A 12,367-nucleotide genomic window follows, 5' to 3' on the forward strand; every position below is an offset into this window, starting at 1 on the left:
GATATACATATACCAGGGTCGCCATAGCTGCGCTAGAAAACATTTGGGGGCGCAGGAAGATATTCTTACGAGACTGGACAAACTTAAAGGAAATATTCCCAGTGGAGAGGAAAAAAATGACGTAATCTACGCTAAAATAAACATAACTCAGTAGTCACCGATTATTCGGGATGAAGTTATTCCAGAATTATGTATCGTTTAGAACGACGTAGTTCACCGGGCGCAACCGTAATTGTAACGCGTAATTGTATTTTCCACTCCTCCTTTCTCCACACGGCACGAGAATTGAATGGTCTCGTGTCGTGTCTCGGTGTCGGGATGATTTGATTTATCTAATTTGATTTATCTAATTTTTTTTGTGTGTATGCCTGTTATTCCTTTGGGATGCTATTCATAGGATGTTATTCATGGGATGCCCTCCTTGTCTATGGACTATCAACGACTGTCCGTGGTATGTGTAAACAAATAAAATTTCGAACTTACCAACAGACGTTGTGGTGTCCATGTTTCGAAATGTGCTGACCAATGGCTGCTTCTTCTGGTTCTGTTGGTCTTTGACCCTCTTGTTGGTCCCCGTGATCATGCAGGCCTTGTTGCGACAGGTTGCCACTGCATTTTGAGAAATGAGATAACCAAACTACATTCACTACGAAACGTCTGACACAATGATCCAAATAAGGAGTAAATGACGCTAGCGTTGCTTAAAAAGGAGCAAATGGAGTCGAATTTCGGATAACTGGAAACCACACTGGGGATTCTCGCACTTTTGGAGGAACATCTTGTTCAGGATGCGGGGATTTGTCTCTCGCATAAGCTATGCGCAGCTCTCCAGCCTCCCCCTCTCCCCTATTGCCCGTAGAGCAACCTCATTGGTCCTTCTCCGAATTAAGGTGGCAACATTTCAAGGTGAGACCGACTGAGCCACCGAGGGCGGCCTTGTGCCAATGCAATCCCGTGTTCGGAAGTTATAGCACACCGAAGGTTTGACAGTGCGAGAGAGGCGCCTTCGCGCTCTCCCTCGGTTTCCACAAGGAACCACGCGCGCCTCACTACATGGGGAAGGTGCGGGGCACACCTGTTCCCATGGTAACTGTCTGTTCCTCCGCGGAAAAGTTCCTCGTTTGGTGTCGCGCTCTGTCTAATGAGCTTTGGAAAATGCATTTCGTGCAAATGCTGTTACAAACGCAGCGTCCTCTCGGTACAGGTACTGCTTTGTGCGTTCTATTACAAACAGTGCATCAAACATAGGCGGTTAGACATCATTGACCAGCCCCTTTAATTTGTCAAACGGTCCATCCGAAGCGAGCGTGTAAAATACATATGCTTTCGTAGAACTGTGTCTTATCTTTCGAATTCAATTCAATTTAGAAAAGCACGATGACCCGAAAAACCAGCGGCTTCGAACACTGCATCCGTGACGTATGCCGTGGGCTCTCGCAGCGGCACCTAGATAAAGAAAGCCTGATTAATTTGTCCCCTCTTCCTCGTTCGTCACACGTAAACACACCGTGGTGGTGGTCTGTTGTGATGGAATTGTTTGCCGTAGTGGGCCACGCTCACGCGGGCAACGTCCCGACTATCCCTCAGGGGGATCGTGCGTCCTGAGCCGACTTCACGGGGAACTGTGCCGACATTTGTCTTAAAGAGTCTGAGGAAAATGCAGGAAAAGCACCCAGACAAGCACAGCAGCGGCGCCCGAATTCGAACCCGGGTAACCTCCGAGATTCGGTGTGGAATGCCATAATGTATACGTGTGGACACACAGGGTTGTGATTTCATCTGCTTCAGCCAATCGCCGCATGCGCTTTCAAACACAGGACCACAAGTGTCGTGCGGCTGATGGCGGGAAGTACGGCTTTGATTGGCGGACTCGTGCAAGTTATTTGAACAGAACTTTAAAGCGCTACAGGGACAAGGACGGAGAGAGATACACAACACATCGTTGTATCAAGTGATTTGACTTTGTTTACTCTAGCGGGCGTTGACTCTCACTGCCCACCGTCTCCGCTGCGTCATGCAATGACGTCGACATCTCTCGTTCTCTTACGAGCTCTCTGAAGGAGTGGAGGAGTTTCTAGAGTGCCGTGGGAGTCAAGGACCTCTCTACAGCACAACTACGACTATCGCTTTTGTGCAAGACAGCATGATACTTGCCGTAAAACCCGCCAAACACGAAAACTTTGTGGACGGGGGCTGTCGCTGCTCCTTTAAGTTCGAGGAGTGTTAGACGAAAATGAAAGCCATATTCCTTTCTTATGAAGGTAACCTCCGATGCGCTACGGCGTTCCCCTTTGAGCTGATGCCTGTATTGGCTAAACTCGGAACGGGAAATTACTAAGTTGTGGAAGAAGATCGTGCTAATTTTCCCCGCGTGACTCTAGTAGCTATCATTGTCTCGTCACGTAAGGCTGTCAATTTAGCTGAGAGCATCGCGTCATATATATAACTAAAACCAAGTGTACAGTAGCATTTTGGACTGTGCTTACTGGTAATAAATTCGCTTCTAAATATAATATTTACGCTGTGTAATGTAAATAACGCATTTGGTTGGAGTGCTGATACGCCATCTCAGGCACACTCTGTACTATCAAGAATCATCACTGTCCAACGTAGTTCCTTTCATTATTCCTATTCAGTATGGTATTGGACCGCGTTACTGAAGCCTTTCGGCCAAATTTAAGACAGCACAGGAGTATTTAGTATCACGCATGCCATTCTGAACTCACGAATACTACCTCACCCCTCCAAATGAACGAATTGAAAGTGGAAGCACGAAGGTCTCGGTGCTTGAAGGTGTTAATTCGGGGAATTGCGCAAAATTAAATATCGAAGTACGCTTCACATGACACACGCAAACTTTGGTTAGGAAACGATAATCACTATAATCACGGTAATAACTTGCAGAGATCAAGTGTTTATTGCAGCTTTCAAAGGAGCAGAGCAGTGATGGCCCACCCCATAAATCTTTCGCTCCGTTTACACGTTCCCCTATAGTCCTTTATATAATTTCCTATAAGTTCCTTTATAGTCCTGTAGAGTCTAAATCCCAGAGCAAGAGGGGTTGCACATCCTTTCCTCCTTTGTATCCTCAACGCCTTTCCCCTCCTTTTTTCACCCATCCCCATGGCGCATCCGACCGGGAAAACCCTTCCCCTAACATCCTCTTTTTTTATTCCGTGTTAGCGCCGCGAAGCAACTGTGGCTATGAGCGGCGTACAGTTGTGGACAGATGGAGAGAGGACAGCAGGATGGAGTGGGGGACAAGGGGGTTAGTATGCGTCCTTGGCCGACTTCAGGACGTGCCGACATTCGTCTGGAAAGTCTTCGGAAGACCCAGGGAAAACCTCAGACAGCACGTCCGGTGGTAGGACTCGAACCCACCACCTCCCAGTCTTCAGCACGACCTTGGCTACAACCAACGAGCGTCCCGTCTTAGCCCGCTCGGCCATGCCGCTGGTCTCACATCCTCTCCGGCCCGCCTTCTCCGTCCTAGAATCCACTGCACTCCTACCGAGATCTCGTAAGAGAATGAGTGAGGTTAGCGTCACTCCATGACGCGCTGAGGGTGCGCCAATCATGAGGCTCGTGATGTGACGTCAGGGCTAGGCAGCACCTGCAAGGGTTCGCCTCTCCACGAACTGCTGATTCTGCGGGGTTCGTTTTGCAAATTCAACTGCAGGGTGTTAAGACATCGTTCAGCGAAAATATTTTACATGGTCGCTCCAAACAGGCCGCTTGATGAATTAAACGGAATTTTGAGCAATCAATTTCCTCGTTCCTTTAACACAGACTCCAACCCAAGTCGCAAACTCGAAAACGTTGCGTAATAATCCCAAAGCTGCACTTCTGTTTATGACTCTCCACTCTCCACCGTTTTTTTAATCGTTTTCCGTCGTCATTTTTCTCTTAGCTCCCGTTTTCTGCTTCTTCTTTTTTTTTTTTTGATCAATTACTTTGGGTTTCTTCCTATTCATCGAAACTATGCACATAATGCAAACTACCGTCTGGAATTTACAAATGATAAAATGAGCCAGAGCTAAAAGCTGGCCTTCATGGTGCATCGCGGCAGGTGCAACGGGTGTGCCAGGCTCTCAACGATGGCTTCGGGATAAGCAGGGTTTTTTTTTTTTTTTTTTCGCATTGTTCAGATACCACACACCACGCTGTTGCTCTGATTTTTGGGGGGTAATTTTGTAACTCGGAATACAGCATACGATGTGTTCGTTACCAAGTCTCATAAACAGTGTTATCTAACGCTGCGGCTACCCCATATTTATTTATTTATTCTTACGTTCTACTCAGAGAAAACGATAATTCCTTAGTTCCCTTCACTCATTTAATCGTGGCTGTCATTCGTGTAGAGTACATTTGTACGCTCTAATTACTTCATCGTAGAGGCTGTGAAATCATTGGCGCTGTCCTTCAGACGTCGCTCGCTTGTTTGGCACGGTGCTGCAGTGTGGTTATGAATACGTTCTAAGTGAGGCACTCGTCACCTGCAAATTGTATAGACTCTTTTCATCTGACGTCACTGTCGCAGACGTCATAGCCTTTCCCCCTGCTTGTGGCAGCCATACTTTTGTGCATGGCGCGTGCACGCTACCAGCTTTAACTCTGGTGCGAGCGCGTGCGAAAACAAAAGTATGGCGGACGGAATGAGGTCAGTGAAAAGGGTCTATAGGAGATGGTCTTCAGTCCACTTTATCAGAGTGGTCTAGGTTTACTTGTTTTCTTTTCTTTTTGCAAACACCTCATATTTCCACTTTGAAACATTTCGAGCCTTTCTTGCTCAAGATACGTATTCGTGACGTCACGAGTACTTCTCGAATCACGAGTATTTCAGGCGACCCCACTTCTTTAATGCGGTGGAGGTGGTGGAACTGCTTGGCATAGTTCTTTAATGCCACGATTATCAAAGATGGCCTGGGAGACCAGCTTGTAACATTAGAAGAAGGGCGATTCAAAACCGAAACTAAACTTCAATACCGCTCTTTCTTCTGCTATTACTTTAGTTCCGGTTTCGTGCCTCTCTAAAGCGACCAAAGCGAGAGTTCGGATCCAGACGAACGCTGTCACGTGCTTCCATTTGATGCTCGGAGTCCGCGTGCAAATAATTTCAATTCAATTCGCGGGCAAATATTTATAATTGAATTTTATGACCAGCTGTTTCGCTGCGGTGATGTCACTGCCGGTGACTTCCGGTTTTCATTTTGCGAAGCGTTCGCCAAAGTGAGGCAGCTCCCCGATTACGGCATCGTCAAACCGAAACCGGATGTGAACATGCCGTTTGTTTGTTTTTTCTCGTTTATCTCGAAAACCACGAGCCTCTGCTGGATGAAATTTTCGCATGTTGCATCTACATGTATAGCTTGCAGGTTTGAATACGACTCTAATCACAAAATCAGTCGAGAGCTACGAACTGCTAGTTTAAATATAAAGTAATAATAATTATAATAGACACGTGCGAGTTTCTAGTTCGAAGCTCATAATGATCGGCGATGATAAATATAGTAATCGATGGCGGAGGGCGGAGAGCCTCTCAAAGTGTAGGCTCCCGGTTACGTAATGGCAACATGTTTGACATGTCACAGTCATACACAGGTTCTGAAAGAAGAACATCCTAACGAGCGTAGAATGTGATGATGATAATGATTGCAATTTTTATGGCGCACGAGCGTAGAATGTATTCGTACCTATTAGTTCGGGACGGAACGTGGAATGCGACACTATTTCCACTACTGTTCGTTCGAGTATTCGCATGTATGTGAATACTAAAGAGCTGGCTGACATAAAAATATTCGGAACATTTGTCAGCTCTGTTTTGAACACGAAAAAACTGCCAAGGAATATCTGGTCGCCCCAACATTAGGCCAAAATATTAATAGATCCTTCGTGTTGTAGCGTTAAAACTGGTAAAACCTGTTTTTACTTCATGATTTACGTACCAGAAGCTCTGTTTGTAATTTTCCACCCAAAAAATATGCTTTTCCACGCGATATCCGCCGCTTTTATCCCATCTTACGGCTCCAGAAATAAAATTCGATTTTTGCCTGCCCCGGCATTCGAAAAGACATAAAATCTGAAAACACCAGATACCAACGACGACATGTCACAATAATATCACGCTATCGTCGTCTTGGTTTATACAGGGTTGTTCCCCTCAGCTCTACAAATATACATATAAAACATGACTAAAACGAGGTACTTCAATCTCTCGAATAATATCTCACCTGATTGGCTCGTGGCCCGATTCTTTGTCGCCGTCTCCCTGCGCAGCATTCTTCCCGCAATATCCATTCGATACGTCACAGCACGTTTTTCACACCACCAGTTTCGACGATATTCCCAATAAGCGATTCGACCACCACCGTCATCAGTTCCATCTGACACTGTCGCGTAACCGGCATCACAACGGGCTAAGTACTCAGCTGCCGATGCGCCGAGGTAGAGCCGCCATTGGCTGGTGCAAGTCACGTGGGGGCGGATTTCCGACGCAGGTGGTTCGGAAAAAAGGATGGTTTCTGCCAAGGTCTTCGAACAGACGCTGGAAGTCATCAAACGGATGCAAAAATGTGTTGTGTTCCGGTAATATGTCGGAAGTTATGCCGTTCCCACCGGAAGAATGTAACAGTTGGTTTTGCTGTCTGTTACACAAGCGTATAATGAAGAGAGTGTAACTCCAGCGTGTGCGGAATTTTGTCAAGACCGATTAAAAGAATCTGTATTTCAGGTCACCGAGCTCCCGATCGAATGACGGACTGTGGTTCTCTTGAGACTTCGTCTAAGAGGCCACGCAGGAGTCAAACATGGGATTTAATTTACTTCGTGTTACAAAAAACGTAACTTAATGAAGTCAATGCGCGAAATATAACGTTTATTCACGTGACATCATCTGCAGGGGAGCGCCACTGCCGCTAGCAGATTTGCCGCCGTTTGATATAAGGTTCTCATGTATTGACTGGACAGTCTGGAAGGTCTGGACATCCAGACCTTCACCCACATCGTACATTTTGGCTTTTAAAGTTATTGTACTGTGTGGATATTATTTGTACCATAATCCAAGTAATTTCCATGTTTTCAACGTTAATAGTCCTCTAAATAACGTAAAGGCAGCGAACGAAAACCGGAACCACACTTCGATGGACCTACATCAAGGCGGAGATTTCGCCTTTTCGAAACTAGTGCCCTCTGGAGGAGTGACGTCAGTGAATAAACGCTATAAATGCTGTCCATGTATTATTCTGTCGGAAATTGTCACTATTGTCTTGGTAGCCCACGAGACTAATTTTCAAGCGCCAGCAGTATACAGGGTGTTTCACGAAAAATGAGCCAAAGCTTAAAAATAGTGTGCTTCATCGCGCACCAAAAACGCTGACAGCATAGTGTTGCCAGTGGTGTGAGGATACTCAAACAATTATTTGTTTTGTAAGTAATTCATACTTGGTTAAATTAATTAGTCTTTTTTGCATTACAAGGATTAGAGCCAAAATGTCAATGAGAAAGTTGTCGCGGGCGATACAATGACACGAAACCCGTTAATTGCAACTTTGTACCCGTATCCTTTTTTTTTTTTTCCCCAGCTGCAAAGACTAACTTTCGGGTTTGCAAAAAATCGACGCGGGACATGCCGCATTCGCGCAAGGAGTCCATGTCAAGCCAAAATGTCGAGTCAAGATGTGGTGATGGCGAAAAGGCTCACCGTTGTTGGCCTCACAGAGATGGGCAACACTGACGCCTTGGGAAATATGCGCCCTGGGCCGACTACTAAGGGAATCATGCCGACATATGTCTGAAAGCGTCCGAGGAAAATGTCAATGAGAATCGTGACTAATCTTCGTTCAATAACAGAACGCTCGAGAGCGCTATGATCCGGCGCTCGTCGCGCGTCTGCAACAGGTCCCGCGTCGATTTGTTGCAAACTCGGAAGTTAGCCTTTGGAGTCGGGAAGAAAACAAAAAACAAAAAAACGATCCGTTAGAGGTACAAAGTTGCAACCAACGGGTTTCCTGTCGTTGTATGGGCCGCTACAACTTTCTCATTGACATTTCGGCGCTAATGACTGTTAAAAAAACTGACCAATTAATTTCACTAATTAATTAATTACAAATCAAAAAATTGCTTGAGTATCCTCACACCACTGGTAACACTATGCAGTCCGCCTTTTTGGTGCGCGATCAACCATTCTATTTTCTAAACATTAGCTCATTTTTCGCGAAATACCCACATGTATTATACTGCTGACGCAGCAGACCCAAGGTGGGTTCTGAGTTTCGGTGAGAAAACTCTATCCTAAAACTCTCTCGCGCCGCCTACTGTATATAGACCTCCCTGTTTGTAAACAAATGATGTCATAGTGTTCGACAGTGCCACCAATTTGGTAGAGTTGAACTACGCTCGAAGCTAGGAGTGAACAAGGTCGCGCACGAAAGCCACGGTCTTGAGGGGATTACGATGGTCCCTGAAAGGGACGCGACCTTCTGTCCTACTTTTCTTTCAATAGGAGGCACCCAACAAGTGCCCATTCGTGGAACCCAGCCCTCCCCTTCCGATTTGTTTCGGTTTCAGTCAGTCTACCAACGTCATGATAAGGTTTCTCGGGTGGAGGGCACGCTGAAATTACTCCTGTATCTGAAACTCAATGCTATTAGCATTTTGCGCACATCACTGTGCTAACGTAGAAGACGATCATCTCAATCTTGCACCCTTCCCCAACCTGCACCCCTCCCCCAAAGTAACAAGAGAAAAGTGACATTGTACCATTTTGGAAATGAGCCATAGGGAAGAGAAATTGAGGAGGTGGATTCTTTCAGTGATAAGACACACGCAATGCGATGCGATAAGAACACGCGAAGGCACTGCATGGGGAATAGTAGATTGGAGGCACGCAACTCAACGCAAGGAAAACGATACGATAAAAGCAGCTCTCAAATCAATGACCGGCAACGGGACGTCATCAAGGAATTTAGGCAATTGCTTAGCATGTTCCTCAGAATCATTGCCGTGAGACCTTCCGATTAAATAGACCTCATTGTGTGCGTTTCATCGACGTTGTCTTTTCGCGCCCCTCTGAGCAGAGTTCTGCATCGAAAAGTGGATGAAAGCATCCACCTGGCCGTGCTGAGGAGACTGGGAGGTGGTGGGTTCGAATCCTACCACTGGATGTGCTGTCTCAAGTTTTCCAGCGCTTTTCAGACGGATATGTCATCTCACGTCTTCCTGAAGTCGGCCCAGGACGCAACTAACCCTCCGTTCCCCTACTACGTTTCATTATACTGTACGGTACGGTAACACGATCGAAATATTTACTTGAACTGTTGAAATATGACAGTCGTCGAAAAAGCGCCCCCCCCCCTCTTTTTTTCAACTGTTCATGTCCCCAGGCACTTTGAAGGTTGTGTTGTGTTTGTCCCTTTATAGTTCCAGCCTCAGACCGATTACTTTCCATCATGAACATTTACAGCGGCGGGGCATTGCTGGTACTATAGACTTAGGTTGTCACCCGGCCGGTTACTTTCTATACGCGCCGGCTGCCTGTCGAAAGGCGATTCCGGCAACGTTTGCCGGTATTTTACCGAGGTGGTTCATGGAGAACTTTCAGCAAATTGCCGGAGCCCCTCGAATGAATTTGACTAGTCCAAACTGAACAAACATTATGTTTTAAAGATGAAAGAAGGAAGACACTGAAAAGGTTAGCCAGCTGTGGGACTCAAACCCACATCTTTTGGATTACACAGTCCCACAGCTTGCTAACCTTTTCAATGTCTTCCTTCTTTCATCTTTAATTTCTAAACGCACTTGAGGCTTTGTATGTATTTGTCCCTGCTATGTGTTCCAGCCTCAGAACACCAATTGCCATCATTATGTTTTTGTGCATGCTGATGAAGTTCATCAGCTTCGTCATCAGCTGTTCATCAGATGAACAGCTATTTGCGCTGAACTTTCATCTCAGGGAGTGATGGAATTACGTACGGTGTGCTGTGTACCGCACTGGTAACTGCTGGTATTTCGGGCTTTTTGCGCCACGTCCAACTCGCAACACTGTGCTCCTCTACTTCCGGTTCGAGCTTTTTCCGGCATGGTAGACATGGCGCCTAGTTTGAGAAGGTGAGTACAAATTTGCCGCCTTGAAACAGAACACGTATTGTGCGGGGCAGACGCACTCGACAGGGATTTATAAGGGTGTAGTTCCGTATCGGGACCACTCGTTTTTAAAAATTACTGAAACGGTTAGGAAAGTAAATATTGCATAGAAGTGGAAGAAGATCATATACTGAATCATACTGATCATATTGCATAACTACATCCATTTATAATTGCACAGCGTAAGCGCGAGAACAATGGAAAGTTTGTTGAGTCTAGCACCACACGGCGGCAGACTGGCGTTCGCGTACGATGCCCAGCCGACGCCGCGCACGTATGTGGGAGGAACTGGTTAAATAAATCGCTACACATGAATATCCTGTCCGGTACTCCTCTTCCTGTGCCACTTTTATAGTAAAATATACGTACTTCATATCAACAGCGCACTGATTGTTTCTTTTTTTCTTTTTAATGTTTCGTTGCCAGTTTTCTACAGGACGTGCAGTACAGAACTCTGACCTACACGGACCGCATAGACCTCTGGCCGTATATAAAATATGACCAGATTGTTCAGTATTTTATTAATAAGCCAGGCTATGACGAGAAGATGATGGAGGTGTGTAAATCACCTGAAGAGTACAACTTCCTTCACAGTGGTAGGTGGAACATTACCATAAGTCGCTCTCCTGAAGTGCAGTTTCGCCAACAGGTAAAGTGCACAGCGTAACAGTTGCTGAGATAAAGAAGAGAATAGTGCTCAAAGGCGTTATCAGTCCTTCACAACTCCCAGACACTGTCTACAACTGCTGGGTTGCCACAGAACGTGATGGGACAATTTTGGATGCCTCTTGCACATGCATGGCAGGGTAAGTAAGTCTGATGCAGTATGGATAGCATTACTTCAATAATAATAATGTGGCATCTTTACATAGTGAGCATTTCCTATGTCACATATGAACAGGTTAGGTGAGGTGTGCAGCCATTGTGCTGCAGTGTGCTTCACTGTCAAGACGATGCACAAGAACAGAGAGCGGCAACACGCACCAGCGGAACCTCCGTGTCAGCGGCTGACACCAAGCCTGAATCAGGTAATCACATACATGCTCGAGATATATCATTCCTCCCGTATTGATCTCTGCACGAATAGGTCCAGCCTCGGCCTGCAAGGGAGTTGGACTGCAGGCGTCCACAACGGATATCATCAAAGAGGAAAAGTTCTACCACCGAAGCCACCAGTGAGGCATTCTCGGAAGAGAGATTCAAGGCCTTTGTGGCTCAGCTACGGATTGTAAGATGTTGTATTGCTGTGATCCCCTCAAGTTGTTTGATGATTATTAACACACTTAGGTGCAACCTGATGCAAGATACTTCACTCTCATTGATGTCAACAAACAGCCTGTGAGAGAGCCAAGCACGCCAACCCAGTCCCGCAGTGAGTCCGACATTTCAAACTCTCTGCCATCAAGCCCAACGGAAACACCCACCTAGATAGACGACATCAAAATTACACACGCGGATGCTACAGAGATTGACTAACAAGGGAGCAGAGGATGAGTGCAGCTTGGTTTCTGCGTAGAGAAGCAAGAATAAAAACGTCTACATTGCATGTCGAAACAAATCGGCGTTGCAGCACTCCTGCAAAAAAATACTCCAACCTCAGAAAGTCAGAAGTGCTGCTGTTGCCAATGGTATCGAGACAGAGGAAAAAGCGAAGGATGCTCTCCTAACTGCACTAGCACAGCACCATATTAATGGAAGAGTTGAAAACTGGGGGCCGGTGATCAACCCTCGCTACCCCGATTTGGGATGCAGCCCAGGTGGTGTGCATCTCTGTGAATGTCAGGAGCCTGCACTGGTAGAGGTACAATCTCTCTACTCGATGAAGGACACTGGCCCCTCCAAGCTTGTACATGAAGGACAGAAGCAAAACGACTTTTGCTTGACAAGAAATGGCATACAAGTATCATGTCTGAATGCAAGCCCACCTAACATGCCCAACCTGCAGTAACACCTAAACATCCTCAACAGCAGTCGCTGTTGCTGCCTCCTGCATGTATAGAAGGTGGTGGCTGCAATCTTGAAATTCTTCGAGATGAGAAGTTCATGAGCCGCCATGAGTACAGCTTTATATCCTTCTTTGTGAACAGCAGTAAAGCATTATGGTCATGTACCTCACCTATGTGCAACCAAAGAGTTCTGCTTCTTTCTTCTCAGTTTCTTGCCTCAGTTGATTTTTACTGTAGCCTTGACATTTTAGTGCTGATCACCTGCAAATAGGCATCTACCT

The 12,367-nt window shown here is 46.1% G+C and overlaps 2 protein-coding genes across 2 annotated transcripts in view; one reads left to right on the forward strand and one right to left on the reverse strand.

The window, feature by feature from the left end:
- Positions 1 to 6,399, reverse strand: part of LOC135391836 (uncharacterized) — a 56,672-nt gene extending 50,273 nt beyond the window's left edge. The window contains exons 1-2 of the mRNA XM_064622338.1: positions 6,231 to 6,399; positions 484 to 609 (exon numbers count right to left, since the gene is read on the reverse strand). Coding sequence (XP_064478408.1) covers positions 484 to 609; positions 6,231 to 6,297 — 193 coding nt within the window. The 5' untranslated portion in view covers positions 6,298 to 6,399. The remainder of the gene's footprint in view (positions 1 to 483; positions 610 to 6,230) is intronic.
- A 3,615-nt stretch (positions 6,400 to 10,014) lies between these two features.
- Positions 10,015 to 12,290, forward strand: LOC135393421 (uncharacterized). The gene is made up of 6 exons (XM_064623861.1): positions 10,015 to 10,104; positions 10,567 to 10,736; positions 10,790 to 10,946; positions 11,042 to 11,168; positions 11,228 to 11,368; positions 11,428 to 12,290. Exons 1-6 carry the CDS (start codon positions 10,076 to 10,078, stop codon positions 11,566 to 11,568), a joined length of 765 nt encoding a protein of 254 aa, XP_064479931.1. The 5' UTR covers positions 10,015 to 10,075; the 3' UTR covers positions 11,569 to 12,290.
- The last annotated feature ends 77 nt before the right edge of the window (positions 12,291 to 12,367 follow it).

This window comes from Ornithodoros turicata, chromosome 4 (assembly GCF_037126465.1).
Source record: "Ornithodoros turicata isolate Travis chromosome 4, ASM3712646v1, whole genome shotgun sequence".
NCBI classification, from domain to species: domain Eukaryota; kingdom Metazoa; phylum Arthropoda; class Arachnida; order Ixodida; family Argasidae; genus Ornithodoros; species Ornithodoros turicata.